We start from the raw sequence: 21,756 nt of genomic DNA, 5'->3' as shown, positions 1-21,756 counted from the left end.
GCTTACACAGCAGGTACAACTTAGTGTGCAAGACAGCAGTCCTCCTCCACGTTCAGGGACCATGAGCCAGCTTTTACATCTAAATGCTATGAAATGAAGGATCGCTCTAGCAAAATATGTGTATAACACACACACTGGCAAAAAGCTATTCTAACATTTTCACATCATCATAGCAAGGTGGGTTTTTTTTTCTTCTTTAAACTCTATGTTTCATAATACATGTTAATAGATTTTTTTCTTCTCTGAATGTTTCTGTCATGATGCCATTCTAATTAACCACAGATCTTTTCAAGGCTATTCAAGCAGAGTATAATCCACAGTATATGTAACTGTAATGCAGGGGTATAAATAATCTTGTCATAATCCAGAAATTAGAAATTATGTTGGACTAGTTGCCTTTAATGTGTTTTCCCAGCTTATTTTCAGAGAACAGTATCAGTGAAGACTAAATTAACTTGAACTGAACTAAATTTATTTCAATTGACATAGCAGATTATGATGAACCTTTTAAAGAGATAAATAAAGAAAAACAGGATATCTCCTATATTATTCAACAATTAAAAACAATTAAGGACAGATTTTTTCCACAAATAAAATAAAACTTTCACATGGTTTAGAGCCTGCAGTTTAATTTCTATTAAGGTACTGAGACATAGCATTTCTAGTTCACAATACACACAGTATGTCCTATACTGTATATGAATACTGAAACACACCATACAGCATATAATGTTTGTGTCGCTCGGTCTCTAGGTACTGCTTGATCTTACCTTGCACTTCATGATGCCTTGGTCTGTGCAATCTGTTGCTATGTTATCAGTGGCCCCGGTGTGCGGGTCTTTAGGGGACGCTCTTGCCGCAGACTTGGAGACAGAAACTATGGTTTCAGCCCGGCTTTCTTTAGAATGAGTATTTTCCTTAAGTATTGGGTCAGTTATTTTCAGTGAGCTGGTAATAGTCTCGCTGGTTGTCGCAGATGTTATTGGTGAGGCGACCTTTAAAGCAGAATCCTGCAAGAGGGTTCAGACAATTAACTTTTATTTCTTACACATAATCAAAGCAGCAGATTTTAAGTGGGTCAGCATTACTGAGTCGTTGCTTGGTAATGATTTTGTACCTAAAAAAAGAAAATGTAAATTAACTGGCAGGGTTAAAAATGAAGATCATAATGAAACAGTATTACAGCACCAAATTAGTCTTTTTGTATTCAGTGTGTAACCCTAACCTCCCTTCCACACACTGTAAAGAACTTGTAGATTCACCACATTAGTCATCTGAACCAATAACTGTGTTTTACTTTAGCATTAAAACAGAATGTTTAAACAACCAGTAGACCCACATTAGAAAGCCAAAGGAAAATAAATACCTGAATTCTCCTGTCTGTGTCGCTGTCGCTGTGTGGTATGTTCCTCCTTATTAGAATATTGCAGTTTAAAGCTTTAATGCAATGAATTATATTTCAAATCATACCTATAAATATTGTCCAATTTGGAGTCCTCCAGATTCTTCCAAGTTTGAACAAGGCTAAAAGCTCAAACCGTACAACCGCCATCCACCTTTCACGGAAAGCAGAAAAGCACTAGTTTGATGTAATCGCAGAAGATGTGCTCTGAGAAATGAAATCTAACAACGGGCTCAGTTATTCCCTGGGCAACTTATTAATGTGAGGTTAAATAAATATGGAGCTGCAATTCCGTGTTTTTCCATCATTAGCAGCCTTACTAAGTATGCATGAAATCACAGTAATTAAAATATAAAACAATTTGTATTGTGATATCTCATGTTCACCCTAACTAGTTAAAGTATCTTGCTGAAATCTCTTATTTAGCTTCATTTTACTGACATGTAAAATCTATTGTTATATTTTACAGTACAAGTGCACAATCAAAAGTGTTACAAATATTACATTTGTAGGCTTTTGTATGTATTAATTACTTTAATGTGTTGCATGGCATACTAAAAAAATACAATGGCCATGATGTTCTGAAGAACTATGTGATGGTCAAGTGGTGAGCACTACTGAATGATCATTCGGCAGTTCTGGGTCCAGCCCTGCATAACTGCAGTATGTATGAGGATTTTACACGTTCTCCTTATGCCCACTTCCTGACCTCACTGTCTGTGTGGATTCTGAACACTCACCTTATGCCCACATCCTGATAAAATGCCTGCTGGGATTTTTAGAAATGCTAAATTGACTCAGGGTGAAAGTGTCAGTGAGTACGCTCCAAAATGGACCGGCTCTTGCCCATCTCATTTAATACTCCCTGGACACACCTCAGATCTCTGTGACCTTCTCATGGACTATGCACATTCAGAAAATGGAAAGCTATTTGTATGCATAGCAAGTGTAAAAAGACCGACTGCTTTGTGACCACTTTGTTCTCTTAAAATTCACACGAGACTGTGTTGTGCTCTAAACTGCATATGATGTAATTGTAACATCACTTTGCCAGTGTTTTGCTTCAAGCAAGATGAGGAAATGCCACATGGGTGTTTACTGCGAGTTCAAATCTTAGGGTTGGATCCATTTTGAAAGGAGTAGGATAAATAGCAGAGCTGGGCATTGAATATGGACTGGTGTTTTTGAATTTTCCCTTGAGATCTTAGTGAAAAATGTGGCTAGTTTTGCTCACTCCTTCGATTAAGTAGTCCAAACTAAATACATTATTTTAAATCTTTGTAAGATAGCAATATGAAAGTGTTAGTGGGTTAATAAAGAAGAAATTGAGATAAATGCATATCACTAATTAAAACTGGAAAACCTTGCATCCATCGTAATATGGAAATCCATGCAAACGTCCATCTACTATATAAAGCTGAATGTATGTTTGTGTGTTTGTTTGGTAAGCAAATCCACATCACTGAACCCCCAGTATCTCTGTCAAATCTTGCACAGATTCTTCATTTGTACAGGGGAAGACAATAAGCTATGTTTTTTACTCTAAAAGTTTTTCCCTTGGGGAACTTTATTTAGTGACCACACCTGCACTTTTCACTGCCCTGGGAGGCATTTTCAGAACTTAGCACAGGTATCCAAAGCTGTTCTTCATGGTGAGTTTAGTCGTTGTAATTGTGGCTTTGTGTAATCTGAGCCTGACAATCTGTTCAGCGCTCCACTAATGTCTGCTGAGAAAGACGCTGTGAAGAATTGAGACAGCAGTTAGCACTGATGCATCACATTTCATAGAAGTTGTGTTCAGTCCTTGGCCAGGTAGTAGTCTTTGTTAGTCTGAGTATTTTCCTTTGGCCTAGATGAGTTTTGTCAGGAGACACCCTTTATCACCCATATCCAGAACTAACCATACTAGATTAGTCGACAGTTCTAAGTTGGCCTAGTCAGTGGCGTAGCTAGGGGCAGGCGGAGAGGGCAGTCTGCCCTCGGCGGCACATTTTTGGGGGTGCCATTATTGGCCAAAAGGCTCAGTACAATTCATGTGTAAGCAGCAGGGTTCGGAAAAATATCACTCATGAATCAAAAAAGTAAAATTTTCTGACTTTTATCCACAAATGCTTAAAAAATAATTTTCAGACTGTCTCTCTGTGACAGCATCAGACACAGCAGTTGAACTTTATGAGGCAGTAACAAAAATAAACATAAACATTACGCCGATAATAATTTCTAAGAAGATAAACATCCATCCATCCATTTTCCAACCCGCTGAATCCGAACACAGGGTCACGGGGGTCTGCTGGAGCCAATCCCAGCCAACACAGGGCACAAGGCAGGAACCAATCCCGGGCAGGGTGCCAACCCACCGCAGGACACACACAAACACACCCACACACCAAGCACACACTAGGGCCAATTTTTGAATCGCCAATCCACCTAACCTGCATGTCTTTGGACTGTGGGAGGAAACTGGAGCGCCCGGAGGAAACCCACGCAGACACGGGGAGAACATGCAAACTCCACGCAGGGAGGACCCGGGAAGCGAACCCAGGTCCCCAGGTCTCCTAACTGCGAGGCAGCAGCGCTACCCACTGTGCCACCGTGCCGCCCAAGAAGATAAACAGCTAATTTATAATTTCATTTCGTTATCAATCTGAATGCGTTCTTGTTCTATGCAGAAAACATCCCCAGCTATCACTTGTACACAACACTGTTTCTGGTTTTCGCAGCGTAATTATATTAAACTAATAATCAGAACACGGCTTATCAGTGTGTCTATACTATATTCTTGTCTAGTTGATGCTTATAAATAATTATATGGGAAAAATCTTAACTTTTCTCTATACATCATTTTAATTTTCTATTTAAATAGGTTAGCATATTCAGATATGTTGGAAGGTGGCAAATTAAAGCACCGCCCCGCCCCAAGCAGCACGAACTCGAGCTACACCACTGGGTCTAGTCTCAGCAATTTGCAGAACAAGCATGAGCACATGTTACTATGAGCTGGGGTTCCATCCATGGTTTGTTCTATAAAAGATAAGATACTGAGATGGGCTTTAGCCTAATGTGTAGCTGAAAAGAGCCAAAATTACAGTATAAAATGTGAGCAGGAGACGGTAAAACTTATGGGAAGGAATACAATACAGTACTCCAACACTTCACAGGTCTTCTAGTTATAGGTAAAATTATGAGTAAAGTAAGCAGGATTTGCTGCACTAAGTCATAATAGACATGTGCATAATGGACTGGCCACATTTTGGGTTGAAAAGAATCATGCCTTCTACTGCCCACCAGAATGGAGAGTGTGTTATTGCCACAACCCATAAACAGAGGAGCATAAACCTCACCCTTGTAACAGGAACAGCTACAGGGAGGCTGAAAGAGGTCACACATGAAATGGCCAGGTAACGCTGGACTATCTTCAGCCTCAGTGGAATGTCCTAAAAATACTTTGGACAAATACGATCATGGTGCGGTGCATCTGCAGTGGGTTCACTACCAGCCATCAAAAGGTTACACCTTGTGTATAATATGTAATAAGAAAAATGTGGACTAGACTCAGAAATGAATTGTAGAACACATTTTCAATGAATAAGCTCTGCTCCATTTGCTGTGACTTCTCTTTGCTCATTTATGTCGTTTTTCTCCTGTCGGCCCAATTTTATATTTTTCAGTGCTGGGCTGAATGGTCAGGGAGAGTCCTTAGCTAGACGTGAGCAGATGGCTGGCATTTCCTGCTGGCGGGAGGGAGAAGCTTAGAGTCAGTGTGCACAAAAGTATCAAGTGGGATCTTTTTAAAGGGTGCTTTAATTAACACTTTATCTTTTATAGTCTCCTAGATATAAACATATAAATCTGCCTGGCTTTCTTTTGGTTACATTTGTTTAAATGTCATCTGGACATTTGCTTGATGTTTATACTGCAATTGCAATAAGAAATGGGAGACTATTACACATGAGTAGAAAGCTTGGAATCTACACCTTTTCTGACAGATGGAGTTAAAACGTTATGTTTTAGAGGTAAATATTTATACCTTTTCCAGACTGTAAAATTATAAACTCTACAAACATTAAGTGTCAAATTGTTTTTCACAGATAATCGCCAGGGAGTTCTGGCTATAAGTTAAGTTAACTGTTCGCATGATCACAGGCAGGGAGTGTAGTCTAGTGGCTACGGCCTTAAAGTCCATGACTGGCGGCTTAGGTGTTGTGTGACCATCAGCAAATCCCTTAGCCTGCCCATGATCCAATTACATAAAATACATGGAAACAGTTGTATGGCACTTCTTTATTCATTATAATTTTCACTGTAAAGAACTGCAGTATGAAATGAAGGTTAGTTGTGTAAACTGTGGACCCCTCTCAGTGTTGGTCAAAGTCCATTTGGAGCTTTAGGTGGGGTGGAGAGACATTGCCACTCACTTTCCATATTGGGTAGCCAGTATTATTAGACTTCAATGACCTTTTTGAGGGGGGGGTGGTTGTGTCTCACTTGGTGTCTGGCTCAGTGTCTGGAAATGCGCACCCCTTCAGTAACACAAAGTGGCACCCCTTTGTGTTGTCATGGACAGCAAGCAAGGACTGGCATCCTGACCAGGGTGGTTCAAGGCATTTCACCCAGCCTGAAGCTACTTGCTCCACCGATACAACAGGTGGTAGCTTTCCTGGGGTATTGCGCTACATGGATACTCACAGGGCATGGTGGGAATTTCAGTCCCGTTAGGCCATCCTATTAGGTTCCATGGGTGCCATCAGGAGAAGCTGCAGGGACCCACTGTCCCTACCTTAAGGAACCGGAGGTGCTTCTAACAGGTAGTGCTGTAACACCAGACATACTCCCAGGTTTGGTATAAAAGGGCTCTGATGCCTCACCTCAGGGAGTCAGAATCGGGAGGCAAAGGACAAAACTCACCTGGAGGAGTGGAAGGAGAGGAAAGACAGCAAGAATCAAGGAGAATATTGTAAGTAATTCTGTTTGTGCAGCCATCAGGAGAAGCCTGTGACAGGTATTTGTTGGAGGTAATTGTAATTGTTGGAGGGAATGACGCTGATCACAACAATATTTTGTATCATTTAACTCAGTTGGAATCCCCATTAATTTAACTGAATCGGCACGCAATCTAAGAGTTATCTTTAACTCTAGCATGTCATTTAAAGCGCATATTACAAAGTTGTCCAAATCATGTTTCTTCCATCTTTCTAAATAAACAGGATACTGAGAAATTAATTCATGCATTTATTTCTAGTAGGACTGACTACTGCAATGTGGTGTTCACTGGATGTTCAAACTGTTCTTTATACAGCCTCCAGTTAATTCAAAATGCTGCTGCAAGAATTATTACAAGAACAAGAAAATACGAACACATAACTCCAGTTCTTAAATCCTTACACTGGCTCCCGGTTAAGTTTAGGGCAGATTTCAAAATCCTCCTTTTAACATATAAAGCATTAAATGGCCAAGGTTCGGCTTACTTGTCTGAACTTATCATGACTTACAAACCAGAGCGCACATAAAGATCTCAAGATGCCAGTCTGCTTATGATTCCAAGAATTAATAAAATAACAACGGGAGGTCAAGCTTTTAGTTACAGGGCCCCTAAACTGTGGAATGTTCTGCCTGCTACTATAAGAGATGCCCCTTCGGTCTCAGCTTTCAAATCCCAGCTGAAGACTCACTACTTCAGTTTAGCATATCCTGATTAGAGCTGCTGATTAACTGTACAGACTGCATCTCTGTTGTTAGTCATTAGCACTAAAACATAAGTAACATGATAGTTAGAATTTGTTACTAACCCTCACCTATTCTGTTTCTCTTCTCGGTACTCAAATGTGGCACTTGGTGTCACGGCCCACCTGCCAAGTTGTTTTGCCTGCCTAAGGTAAAGTCATCCCTGATGGAGTCTCGCAGGAATCGTGGGAAGGAGGGGTCCTTTCATTGGATTGGCTGGACCAGCGCTGTTTCAGCCGTGGAATGGCCAAATTGGGGAGGCAGCTTGATGGCCGAGGTCTCCAGGATTCTAAATATATCCAGATCTTATTATGTGATATCATCGACTGTTAAATTCTGCTACATACTTCTACAATTTTTATTTTTATACTGTATTGAGGATTTGTTCTGTTCTGTGTATTGTATTGTACTGACCCCCTTCTTTTTGACACCCACTGCACGCCCAACCTACCTGGAAAGGGGTCTGTCTTTGAACTGCCTTTCCCAAGGTTTCTTCCATTTTTCCCTACAAGATTTTTTTTGGGGGAGTTTTTCCTTGTCTTCTTAGAGAGTCGAGGCTGAGGTGCTGTCAAGAGGCAGGACTTATTAAAGCCCATTGCAGCATTTCTTGTGTGATTTTGGGCTATACAAAAATAAATTGTATTGTATTGTATTGATAATAAAATCTTTATTTGAACCCAGGTTTGGTGTTTGTGTGTTTGGGGCTTGGGGGCTCAGTCACACCCCCTAAAGGTCACTGTGGACTTTAAGGAGTGTGTTCCCCTTGGTGTATGGAGCATGAACAGTTTTACTTTCATAAATGGAGCCCAGCATGTAACAGCAGATTTTGTGAAACACCCATAAGCAATCTAGTCTCCTTTATGTGTTGATTTTTTTCATTTCAATACTATGCTCTACACTAATGTTTGCATTTTGTGCACACACTATACACGACACACACAGAAAAGAGTAAGGAGAGTCCCAGGGTCTTTACAATGTAAAGTGTAACAGACTGGTGTAGTGGCTAAAGCACTGGACTGTAAACCCCAGTTAAATTCCTACGTACCGAGGGCTCATTCTGTCATTCCAAGAAAGTCAATTAATCTGTCCGTGTTCAAACTGTAAAAAAATATGTGCAAATAATTGTAATTATCCTGAACCTGTAAATCACTTTGGATTAAAGTGTTAGCCCAATGTTATTATACAGTATGCCCAAGATCTCCTTTCCAAAGTGATAAAGCTTTCGAATACTGTATACTATATAAAATATATAGTTGCCTGCCCTTAATTCTTTGAAAAAGTGCATCCTAAAAACATAAAAAGAAAAACCTGATGAAAGTTGTCGTTTAGCTGTTTGAACAAGTAGGTCCTGGATACCTTACACAGCAACAGAAAAAGAAAAGCTGAAAGGTTTCTCCATTTTATAAGGTATCAGTCATCACACCAGCACAATGATGGGGTTGTTGTGACACTGTACTATGTATAGAATTAACTTTCTGCTTCATACATCCTTTAATTTATGATGTGACAAGTTTACAAGTTGTTACTAGTCAACTGCTGGCAGAACTGTTGTTACAAACTGTTCACAAGCCAACTATATAGAACAACAGTTTGAACCTTTCTCCACTCCAAAGCTAAGCCCAGCTTCATTAGTTGTATTTTAACTGTGAGCAGCATGGCGACGCAGTGCAAACCCAGAAACTTGGGTTTGAATTGTAACTTTATAGGGAGTGTGAGTGTGTGGCTGTGTTCTAAATGTTCCTGTGTGGGTGAGAGCCCTACAATGGACTGGCACCCTGTCCAAGGCCAGGCTGCGTCCAAACGTAAAGAAGTGTCTTGTCCCCCTGTGTCCCTGAACTGGATTAACAAGGTTTATTGATGGATGGATGGATGTCTAATTCAGTACTGTGCACTGATATAATTAACATTTTTATTCTTTAATATCTAGCTCTTCTCTTTTTTTCTTTATATCTAGATGTTAAATATAGCCAAAATATGACATCTTCAAAAAGTGCTGCAGCTACAGTTTAACATTTTAGAAAACCTTGAGCTTTAAATAGTATATCTTGACTGAATGATGTAGGTCAATAACCCCCACTGGGATGTAATCTAAGACCCGATTACTGCAACATCCTATGGCAGGCATATCCAGTTGTCATGTCATTTAACACACAGCACAGTTTTCTCTGGTGTAATAATAATTATACTGTGGCATCTTGACAGAATTATTATATTGAATGTTAAATTGCCTCGTGATGTTGATCAATCACATGACTCGTTCGTATTTAGTAAATGTAAGTTCTAACACTGGCCATCTTGTGATACTGCTGTGTTTTCAAGCTATTGGCCCATGTATTTAACATGTCATGGTTTGTCTGCACTATCTATATCGCCAAAGTTGTAGTACTTTACACTTGGCAAGAGATGTTTTAGTAATGCTGAAAGAAAGATGTTTGAGCAGCAAGCATCTTCACTTTTTTTCAGTTTATCAGTACATCAGCAGCTGAAACACTCACAGCAGTTGCTCTGTGACCAAGCACTTAGTCACAGTGTTGTGCTTGCCTGACACCAGCTGATTCTGTATGACATGAAAATACTCTCTGTGCATGGCCACCAGGAAGGGGAAAATCATGGGATTTTGGTACAGCCACGTCTACCAAACTCTCCAGACAAATCACCCTGTGGCCTTTTTTTGTGTCCTCACCTTGTTGCCATTTTGCAAGAACTGAAAACGTCATTGTGGCCTTAAAGGAGGCTCACAGTGCACTTCAACAAAAGTCTTTAGAGGCTTTCTAAAAGCAGATATATGAAAAGCGTCTGAACAATGTTTTAGACTAGTGGACATCTTTGAAGAAGGATGTACAGGTATATAAAACGGTTACTATTCTACTTCCCTGTGACCCCAGTCTTAGAACCTACTGACTGTATTATTTACATTTTTTTTTGCTTAACTATGTTTGATTTCATAGGGGCCAGAGAAGCATCCCATCATACAAATTAAGCACTGTGGGCTATGTAGCCTAACTTTAAGGCATGAAAACAACAAGACCCTTGGCTCAGTCCCCGCTTCTGACGGACTGGTTGTGTCTTAGTGTAGATTGTTAAAGCAGCCAGTGTTACAAATGCAGAAAAAGAGAACATTACTGTGCTATTGATTTAAATTTATAAAGCATCCTGGGAGAGTGTTCATTTTGGATGCTATGTACAAGAAATATTTTTATTTGTTGCAAATATAATCAGAAATACATCATCAATAGTCAGATTATATTAAAAAAAAATCATCTTCAATTAAACAGTAAAGATATCATGTCGGACATTACACTTGAGCACACAATCTTAGTAAAATTAAGCACAAGCAAAACTTTTAAACCTATAAAATGAATATTAATACATAGAAAATATGTAGTTTTTAGATTCATGAGCTGGATAAAAAATGCATACTCTGTACAATATTAATTTTAGACATAAATAAATATTACACTATTATTTCAAACTGATATGTTTCCTGCCTTGTGCCCTGTGTTGGCTGGGATTGGCTCCAGCAGACCCCCGTGACCCTGTGTTCGGATTCAGCGGGTTGGAAAATGGATGGATGGATGGATGGATGGATGGATGGATGGATGTTTCCTGCCTTGTGTCAGTGTTGCTGGTTTTACCTTCTGCCTTGCTCATCCACATATTAGGGAAAGTATTTTTAAACCTGAATTTAAACTAGTTTTAGGGATCTGGGGAAGCTTATGGACACGATGAAGCAGTACAGTATGCCATACAAAAAGATTTACTGTATTTGGCAGGAGAAAAAAAATATGGCAGGCTGTATTTATGTTCAGCAAGCAGGCAGGCAGTCAGTGAACCAAAAATAACCACAAGAACCGACCATCAAACTAAAAATCACTAACCAAAATGTATTGAACAAAAAAACTGATATATACAGAAAAAAATTACTGTTTGCTGAACAACCGTCATCTTGCACTGAAAAATGGGAAATATCTGACTTTTAATTGAAACAAGTTAATTCAAAGAAAAACAAAGCCGCTCATCAAGAAATAAATATTTTTAACAAAAACACATGTGCCACAACAGCAAATAGTGACATTTTTTTCTAACCCTTCTTATTAATTTTTACAAGGGGTGCCAATAATAGTGGCGGGCACTGCAAATATTGACAAAAATATTTTGGTATACTGACCATAATATATTGCCCAAAAAGTTCAAACTTAAAGACGCCTAATGCTATCCAGATGTGTCTATGCTACCAAAGCATTTTAATTATAAGATCCAAGCCAAGAATGCCAGAGGCTTTGTGCCGCCTCCTTATATACTGTAGACAGATTGTGATGACAGAATGCATAATGTCACATGATCAGCAACAGGTTTAACAACGGTATTCAAAATGGCTATGGCTATGCAAGATTTGACACAAGCAACCATACCAAAGTAGAAAACAAAAAAGAGCATCACCAGAATAACGATTAAAATTCCAAACAATAGCAAGAACATGGCAAGTAATTCCAGGAATGAATCACACAGACTATGAAAAAGTCCTGATTCTTTACAAGTGTGTTCTAGAAACTTTGAACACAAGATATTAATACATCCTGGACAGGAAGCAATTCCATAATACTCCACACTTATACTGGGCGAATTTAAAATTGCTAATCAATTTTAAATGCATGTCTTTGGGATGTGGGAGGAAACCCTGCACAGACATGGAGATAACATACATTTTTATTATTAATGAATGAACATACTTTTTATTATAAACTACTACTATCTATCTATCTATCTATCTATCTATCTATCTATCTATCTATCTATCTATCTATCTATCTATCTATCTATCTACTACTTTCATCCAGCAAGCAACTCAGAGAAACTGGGGATGTTAGTGCAATGTGTTTTAATTTATTGGGGGTATAAGATGAGATTTAAAAGGCTATGAAAGAATAAATGACTGAGTAACAAATGAAAATATGTAATCAAGCTGCTCTAATAATTTGCTGCTGTAAATGCATGTCATATACACAAAGGCAGCAGAAAAAAAACATAGCAAAATAATATTAAGTACAGCTGCTGCTCTTTCAGCCCACACCAGAACTAGACATGACTAGAAAATGGATGGATGGATGAATGAATGACTACATAACATGACATTTGTTGTCTGAGTAGCTGCACAGATGGAGGTGAATTTGCACAAGCAGTCAAACAATGTCAGGTACCCAGTTAGTGCCAGTTAGTGCCAGTGCAGTCATTGAGAACACCATCATTCCAAACTGGAGTTAGCAGCCAACTGATTACTACATGAATATCATTCACTGACAACTCTGAAAAAACTAATGCCTCCACTTAGATTTTATTAATGTAAACATTATGCATTGTGTTCCCTTCCATTTGCTGCAACCTACTCAACCATATTAGTGTACTAACACTGTTTTTGCTAATACATTGCTGTGACAAAGTATTTGCTGTCTTCCAAAATTCGCTCTGTCATTGCAAATTTTTTGACACTTTTTCTTTTAAGGTCATCGACCAAAATGTAATATTAGAAAAAGGGCACTTTAGTGAATAAATAACACATTTTTAAGAAGTCTACTGCCGACGTGGCACTGAGGGTTCTCATGGAGTGTATCAGTCGAGTTTCTTTGTAGCCTTTGTCGATTTTTGTAAAGCATTCGACTCAGTTGATTGAGCTGCCCTGTGGGACATCCTGAGACTTTGCAGGTTCCCCTCAAGGTTGTTGGATATCATGGCCGGTCTGTACACTGGTATTGTGAGTGCTGAGCAGAGTGGAGGCAGAACCTCTGTGTTTTTCACCAGTTTATTCTGGGTTTTGTCAGGGGTCTGTTTTTGCTCCTACTCTGTTCAACGTTTGCACTGACTGGGTTTTGGGCAAGGTTGTGGGGTCCAGCTGCTGTGGGGCATCTGTTGGTGTAGAGAGATTCACTGATCTTGACTTTGTCGATGATGCTGTCATCTTCACAGAGTCAATGTAGGCTCTTGAGAGTCTGAGCGAGGAGTCTGAGTGTCTAGGTTTGCGAGTGTCCTGATAAAAACCAAGATCCAGGTCTTTAATGACCTCTTGGGCCCAGCCATCAGCAGTGCGTCTGTCTGCAGAGAGAGTGTCAACCTTGTTGAGAGGTTTAATTTCCTCGGCAGTGACATTCATGTCTCTGGTGACTCTTCCTATGAAGTCAGTAGATGGACTGGGAGAGCATGGGGGGTTATGAGGTCGCTGGAAAGGGGTGTGTGGCGCTCCTGATATCTCTGCAAAAGGACGAAGGTCCAAGTCTTTAGAGTCCTGGTGCTTCCTGTGTTGCTATGTGGTTGCGAGACATGGACGCTATCCAGTGACCTGAGACAAAGACTGGACTCCTTCAGTACTGTGACTTTTCAGAGAATCTTTGGGCACTGTTGGTTTGACTTTTTGTCGAATGAGCAGTTGTTCACAGTGTCCCGAATTGGGCACATTACCTGCATTATGATGGATTGTCAGTTACAACACTTTTGTTGTTAAAGTCCTGAGTGGCTGGACCAGACCAAGGGGACACCCACATAACACCTGGCTGCAGCAGATAGAGGGTGGGACTGGACCACATGTCTGCCTTGGGGGTTGCCATTCAGGATCCCAAGCTGTTTCTTCGTATGGTAGATGTGGCATCGTGCTGTATCAGTGCGTACTCCCTAAACTGACCTGACCATGAAAAAGTAATTGTCCCATCATTAAAGCAACAAAATAAATGAATAAATGAAGTGAACAAAGCAAGGCTCGATTACAGCAAGTCCTGCTTAATCATTGCATAACAACCAAGTTTCTAAAACAAAGGTTCAATTAGTGGATAATGCCACAATCAAGGTAAATTCTTGAACAGTAAAAAAAGTTGTTCATATCTATCAGCTGCAAAAACATCCTAAGGTTTTGGAACCACCGTGAAGCCATACTTGGAAAACTAGTGAATCTTCCCAGGGGGTCTGAGAAGAATTACTCCAGTGGCACAAAAAGTAAAATCATCCAAGATGTTACAAAGGATCCTAAAACACATTAAAAGAACTGCAGGGGTTTTAGCGTCAACACAGGTCAGCGTTCATGACACCCCCATTAACTGACGCTAGCCAAAAATGGGCTTCACTGTAGAGCAGCAAGCCGGAAACTCCTGCTAACCAAGTAGAACATAACCCTGTCTCAGGTTTCACTTGCTGGATGATACCCAAGCTTTTTGGGAGACTGTTCTATGGACAGATGAAACATAAGGGGAGCATTTTGGATGACATGAGTCCCATTATGTCTAGGATTAGGCAAACAAAGCAATTTTGAGTAAGAATACAATACCAACAGTCAAACATGATGCTGGTAGTGTGATGGTGTGGGGATTATATGCTCCCTTAGGACTTGGACAACTTGCCATTATCAGTAAATGTCCAATCATCCATCTATAAACTGAAGCAGAAGCAATATTTAACTCATGAGCAAGACACTGATCCAAAACACAAAATGCAAGTCAATGTCAGAATGGCTGAAAAGAGGCAAAATTAAAGTTTTGGACTGGATTAGTCAAAGTCCAGGCCTAATATCCCAATAGATACAGTATGCTGTGGTAGGACCTAAAACAAGCAGTTCATGCTTGTAAACCTATTAATTTATCTGCCTTAAAGTAGTGCTGTAAGGAAGGGGGGGGGGGGGGGGGGGTAGGGGTGGGGGGTAAACCTCCACAACACCAATGGGCAAGACAGATATGGATTTCTAGGAATCATCTGGTTGCAGTCACTGAAGTTAAATTTGGCAAAACCCGTTTCTGGGGAAAATATTTATTAACACAGTGTCAGTTGATGTTGGTAACTTTGATTATTTAATGAATGACATAAGCCAAAAAAACAATAATAATAAACAAAATCAGGAAGGGGCATATACTTTTTCACAACACTGTATGTGCTAAATCTTAATTTTAAAAAGCACCATTAACTATAACAATATGTTCAAGTGTGTATGCCAACTAGGACATAGTATCTGAATAACTGGAATAGTAATTGGATTCCTTATATTTTCTTTAGTTCCTATTTTACATTTTAATGCACCAAATGAATGAGTGCTACAACAAGAGCTGCCATTTTATGGCCGCTACATCTTCAGTCTGATCACTAAAGTAAACATTGCTGCACTGCTCATTGCCAAACGCGTATTGCAGTGGTCTTGGTTTACCACACTGTTACTTACTTTCTGTTGCTGAAGGTGTGCTTGTTTGTGCAGTAGCTCAGGCTGCTGGCCTTGTGAATCACACTCGACTGACGTGAAGATCTGCTGTGGCATGCTGCTGTGAGCCACTTGTTGGTGAGTCTCAGTAGACTGCTGCTGAGCAACACTGACTTGCTGCTCATCTTCAGATGACTTGCCTGAATGGCACAGTTGCTGGTTTGGGTTCTGCTGGGTAAAAAGATTCTCCAGGCCCTTTTCGATTTGGTCCATGTCAGCAGATTGCATAATACTGGGGCTGTGCTGTCCAGTTTTGTCTGGCAGCACAGAGCGGGGTGATGCTTCATGCTGCTGCTGCTCAGGTGGAATTTGGTTTAGATGAGTAAGTTGTATTTGTGGTATCTGTGGCTGCTGATGCATGGTGTCAGATAGGACTTTGTTAGTTTGAGGAACTAGCTGGACAGGGATCTCCCTTTGTTGCTGAGCATGGTGAATTGGTTGCACTAAAAAACTTCTGGCATGTGACTGTTGATCTACATGTCCTATGTCTGGGTGACTGCCCGTATACACTGATGGACTTTTCTGCAGTTCACCCACATGCCAGGCATGCACCCTCTTTATGGGCAATGGCATAATCTGTTGGTAGCTCTTTGCCTGCAGAGACCTGTACTTTTCTGAGAAATACTGCTGCTGTAACCTGGTTACCCTCCTAGTTTTTGCACCATGTTGCATGTGGTGCAGACTCAGGCTTTCTCTTGAAGTCCTGGCTGGATGAAGGCATTGGTCATAACAGCTGGGTGCAGTGGACAATAGGCACAGTTGGTATTCATTAACTGGAGGCACAAGAGTCTGGTGAACTGTGCCCGATACAACTGGATGCACAGAAGAAAGCGGGTGTTGAGAATGCATATGGTCTATCGTACACTGATGACTTGGGGTGCCTTTGTCTTCTGATAGATAACCTAAAAAGGGTATTAAGAAAAACAAATATTAATAAACCTTTTTGCAATTTATTTATCTGTTTCAGTGGAGCACTGCTGCTTTGAAGTGGCACAATGCCTAGAAGGCCTAGAATAAATAAATTGGGTCAAATATTTCAGATAATATCTGTGGCAGAGTGATGGGCACTGAGCAGGCTCCTGTCAATCATGGAGAATCCACTGCATCCACTAAACAGGATCATCTCCAGACAGAGGAGCAGCTTCAGCGGCAGGCTGCTGTCACTGTCCTGCTCCACTGACAGACTGAGGAGATCGTTCCTCCACCAAACTATACAACTCTTCAATTCCACCCGGGGGGGTAAACGTTAACATTATACAAAGATATTGTCTGTCTGTATACTGCATTGTTATCACTCTTTAATTTAATATTTTCTTTATCAGTATGCTGCTGCTGGAGTATGTGAATTTCCCCTTGGGATTAATAAAGTATCTATCTATCTATCTATCTATCTATCTATCTATCTATCTATCTATCTATCTATCTATCTATCTATCTATCTATCTATCTATCTATCTATCTATCTATCTATCTATCTATCTATCTAATAACTTCACTACAAAGAATACAACTGTAGCAAGGATCTTAGAAGGCCTTCATTTGTCAACATCTGTCTTTTAAACGCATTTGCTTCAGCTTCACACAAGATTTTGATTTGTGTTTCACCACTTCAGAAAATGATCTATTATCAATTTATTCTCTAGCTAGGAATGAACTCTGATTCTCATATATTCACCAAAGAGACAAACATAACCCAAGTTGTTCCATCATTAGCTGTGGGGTTGATGCCATCATTGTATCATACCAGGGTCACCAATCAAACATTGTTAAAACTTTGTGTATACTTTCTGTCTTGCCATTGTCCATGTCTGTTTTCATTATTACATAGGTAATTACCACCGGTCTATAATCAAAAAGGCGGAACATCTTTTTATTTCCAAAAAAATACAATAATTGCAGGCAAGTTGGACTATTTGCCGTGAGTCACAATGGTTAGAATGTCGACGAACAAAGGGGCTAACTCACCTACATGAGCACAATTATGTACCGTATGTGCCTAATTATGTTATTAACACTAAGAAATGTGTAGACACATACTCCATTGATTCATTTTCTTAATAAGAATAATCATAAACTGTCCCTTTTGATAACCTCAAAGACTTTAAAACCGATGAGACTGAGGAAAACTTTTAGTTCATTAAGGTAGGTGTTAGTTTGAGGAAAATTTAGCTGTAGTTTGGCTTTTTCTGTTTTAACTTGTTCTACTTTTTAAAGGTTTGAAAAGCATTATATAAATAAAATTGGCTTGATTGTCACATAATATCTAACCTGAAATCTTCTGACATAGAGAACTTTATGTAACATTAATTTCTGAATGTATTAACTACTAATGAAAAGTGTTGTTAAAATTAAAGTCATTGTGACATCCAGACCATTACAGCCTACCACTGTGCACAGCCAATGATTATGTACACGAAATAAACTGAAATTAGAAATAAATAAATAAATAAATATAATCTATCTATTTATGGGTGTTTGTAATGACTGTTTAGACTTGGGACCATAAAAAAGAAGCCAGGTATGTTTATTTGTGAGGCTGGTCATGTACAAGTCAGCGGTTTAGTGAACAATCTGTGTTGAATGCAGCTGATTAAATGTCATATAATTTGGTATCATGTCATTCTTTGTGTGTAAGTGGTCTGGAATGTGTTCGCTTTTCCTATTCTGAATTATTAAAAAGACTTTACCCAAGTTAGAAATCTGTTGTATCCAGATGTTGGGATCCCAGTGGAATGTTACTGTTTTCAAGGGAGAAGGATCTGTGCTGAGATGAGTTTCAGTCAAGAGTTGCATCTGAATTGGGAGCTGTTGGATATCCAAAGAAAATAAGTCATCAGTACATGTGATGAAGAAGCTGTCTCACACTATTCCTTTGAGAAATGTGTCAATATATACAGTAGTTCTCTCCTCTGTAAAGCAATATTATCTGTAGTAGAATATGTCATATTATAGTATAAATGTTATTTGATTTTCACTCCTAAACCTATGTAAGAACAGAAGAAAAATTAGAAATGGTTTGAGCCGATCAGGCCATTTAGCATAACATAGCTCATCAATCTCTATTCAACTAATTGATGCAAAATATCATCAGGTTGAGATATGAAAGTCCCCAAAGTACTATGCCACACTTCTTGGTAATTATTTCCACATATCATATGGTTCTCTGTGTGAAGAAAAACTTTGTTACATTTGTGTGGAATTTAGACTTAATCAACCTGCATCAGCACCCCATGCTCTAATAGAAGATCTAATTTGAAATGAACAGCTGGCCTCCAGTATTCTAATGCATCTTGACTTAATATTTCTGTCATGTTACCTCATTTTGCTTAAACTGGAAATACTCAGTTCTTTCAGTCTTTAGTTATAGTTCATACACTGCAGTCCTAGCTGCTTTTCCCTGAGTTGTAACAAAAATGGTGTCCTTATTGTAATATGCAGACCAAAGTGGCACACAATATTCCAGTGAGGTCTCACAAGTGTATTGTATGTTTTAAGAATAACCTCATGTAAATTCATACAACCCAACGTTTTGTGAGCCACCCTAATCCCATCTTTACACTGTCCACTCCTAGTGTCTTTCTTATAAGATGTACACTCCAGTTGTAGATCCACATTATGTAAACAGATCTAATAATTCTATTTCCTATTTGTAAAACTGTGTGCTTTTTCCTTAAATGTTATCTGCCATGTATCTTTTAAGTATGACTCCTGTTCAAGTTCAAGTTTATGGGCTTGTTAACATGTCACATTTCTTATCCTAATAATTTACATAAATTAAAAAGAGTATCACCCCAAGCACTGATTTCTGAAAGACATCACTTTTAACTCAGAAAAATGTTTCTTTTACCATAACATTTTGCTTTCTGCACTTGGGCCAATTTTGCACTAATCTACAATCTGCACCTTGCACTCCTATACCTTTTAATCTGATTACCAGCCTCTCATGTGGTACCTTACCAAAAGCTTTTTGAAAATGAAGATAAATAAAATTGTACGCACCACAATGATCTAATTCTTTTATGCTTCCTTACAGTATGCTTGATTGCATGATAATAGACCTTTTGTTGGATATTTGTTACTTAACACTGCCTTTAAAAGTTGCTTCCATTGATGTTCTTATAATACATGTTAAGATATTTCCCCAAATAAATTGTTCAGTAATCAAGTTTTATTATTACATGTACACTATTTCAGTCATTTTGCAAAGACAGCAAAAATAAAGAAAAAAACACAGGTCTTTCTTGAATGACTACAAAGGCAGAAAGTTTTTATTCTAAGAAGATTTGAAATTGCACAGCAACATTTTATGAGAATGGAGCATATCATTTAATTAGAGGTTTGCTTATGAGATAAAGGGGATTATCAGAGAAGGACTTGAACAGAAAATTTCTCTATATGCAGATGATATGGTACTGTATATATCAGACCCACAAAATACTGTGCCTCCAGTCCTAACAGCACTAACTGAATTTCAAAAGATTTCTGGTCTCAGAATTAATTTGACTAAAAGTGTGATTTTTCCAGTGAATTCTCAAGCACACAATATTAGATTGGACACCTTCCCTTTTATCATCACAGATCAGTTCAGATATCTAGGGGTAAACATCACAAGTAAACATAAAGCTCTTTATCAACAAAATTTCGCTATTTGTATGGAAAACATCAAGCAAGACTTGCATAGATGGTCAACCCTTCATCTCACTTTAGCTGGAATGAATATCCTCCCTAAGCTTCTCTTTTTATTTCAAAATATTCCAATATACGTACATCAATAAATCATTCTTTAAGAAATTAGATTCAACCATAACCACCTTTATTTGGAATTCAAAACATCGATGTATCCAAAGAGTGACTCTACAAAGGCTTTAGGCAGAGGGTGGCATGGCTCTACCTAACTTTCAATTTTACTACTGGGCAGCAAACATACAACATATTAAAACCTGGACATGGACACAAATAGATGAACATATGCAGGCTTGGTCTGCAATAGAAATGGAATCCTTCAGTTCCTCTTTATATTCCTTGCTTTGCGCCCCAATAAATGCAAATTATTGCCAATATACTAATAACCCAATAGTGCTTCACTCACTCAGAATATGGAACCAATGTAGGAAGCATTTTAAGATGGAGAATCTTTTATCGGTGGCACAAGAACCACCTTTTTCAACCCTCGCAAACATATGCAGTTTTTAATGTCTGGAAAACATTTGGGATTAAATCACTTAGAGATCTGTACATAGACGATGTCTTTGCATCCTATGAACAATTACATTCTAAATTTAACTTTCCAGCTACACATTTCTTTCACTATGTTCAAATTAGAAACTTTGTTAAACAGAACCTGCCCAATTTTCCTCATCTCCCACCTCCCTCTATGCTGGAAAAAATATTAATCAGTTTCAAGCACTTAGACAGCATCTCTGCAATATATAAAATTATTTTACAGTCCCTCCCTTTCAAAGATCCAAGAGGACAATGGGAAAAGGATCTCTCCCAGTGGCGTAGCTAGGAGCGGGCGGAGGGGGTGGTCCACCCCGGGCGGCACATTTTTGGGGGCGGCATTATTGGCCAAAAGGCTCAGAACACTTCACGTGTAAGCAGCAGGGTTCGGAAAAATATCACTCATGAATGAATTCTCTGATTTTCATCCACAAACGCTTCAAAAATCATTTTCAGACAATCCTTCTGTGACGGCATCAGACACGGCAGTTGAAATTTATGAGGCAATAACAAAAATAAACAGAAACATTAGATAAATAGATAGATACTTTATTAATCCCAAGGGGAAATTCACAAATTCATTAAACTGATAATAATTTCTAGGAAGATAAAAAACTAATTCATAATGTATAATTTTGTTTCGTTAACAATCCAAATGCGTTCTTGCTCATCCCCACCTATCACTTGTACACCACACCAGTTCTGGTTTTCGCAGCGTAATTATATTAAACTAATAATCAGAACACGGCTTATCAGTGCGTCTATACTATATTCTTGTCTAGTTGATGCTTATAAATAATTATATGTGGAAAAAATATTGCTGTTTCTCTATATATAAATAAATCTATGCAAAATGTATCTTAATTTTTCTCTATACGTCATTTTAATTTTCTATTTAAATAAGTTAACATATTCAGATACGTTGGAGGGCAGCAAATAGAAGCCCCACCCCGCCCCAAGTGGCGCGAACTCGAGCTACACCACTGATCTCTCCCTCAACATATCAGAAAAGGAGTGGAAGGTAGCAATGCAGAGAATTCACTCGAGCTCCATATGTGCAAAGCATACAATTATTCAACTAAAAATTATATATCGAGCACATCTGTCTCACTTAAAATTGTCCAAAATGTTTCCAGGGAAAGATCTAACCTGCGAACGCTGCAATCAAGTTCCAGCCTCACTGGGTCAC

At 38.9% G+C, this 21,756-nt stretch overlaps 1 protein-coding gene across 4 annotated transcripts in view; it reads right to left on the bottom strand.

The window, feature by feature from the left end:
- trim66 (tripartite motif containing 66) overlaps positions 1-21,756 on the bottom strand; it is a 155,886-nt gene that overhangs the window by 33,746 nt on the left and 100,384 nt on the right. For all 4 annotated transcript variants that reach the window (XM_051923663.1, XM_051923664.1, XM_051923666.1 and 1 more), the window contains exons 8-10: positions 18,035-18,152; positions 15,312-16,249; positions 771-1,010 (exon numbers count right to left, since the gene is read on the bottom strand). In XM_051923663.1, the coding sequence (XP_051779623.1) occupies positions 771-1,010; positions 15,312-16,249; positions 18,035-18,152 (1,296 nt within the window). The remainder of the gene's footprint in view (positions 1-770; positions 1,011-15,311; positions 16,250-18,034; positions 18,153-21,756) is intronic.

This window comes from Erpetoichthys calabaricus, chromosome 2 (genome assembly GCF_900747795.2).
Source record: "Erpetoichthys calabaricus chromosome 2, fErpCal1.3, whole genome shotgun sequence".
In the NCBI taxonomy this organism is placed as follows: domain Eukaryota; kingdom Metazoa; phylum Chordata; class Cladistia; order Polypteriformes; family Polypteridae; genus Erpetoichthys; species Erpetoichthys calabaricus.
Note: the sequence above shows the minus strand (reverse complement) of the source record. Positions and strands in the feature narration are given on the sequence as shown.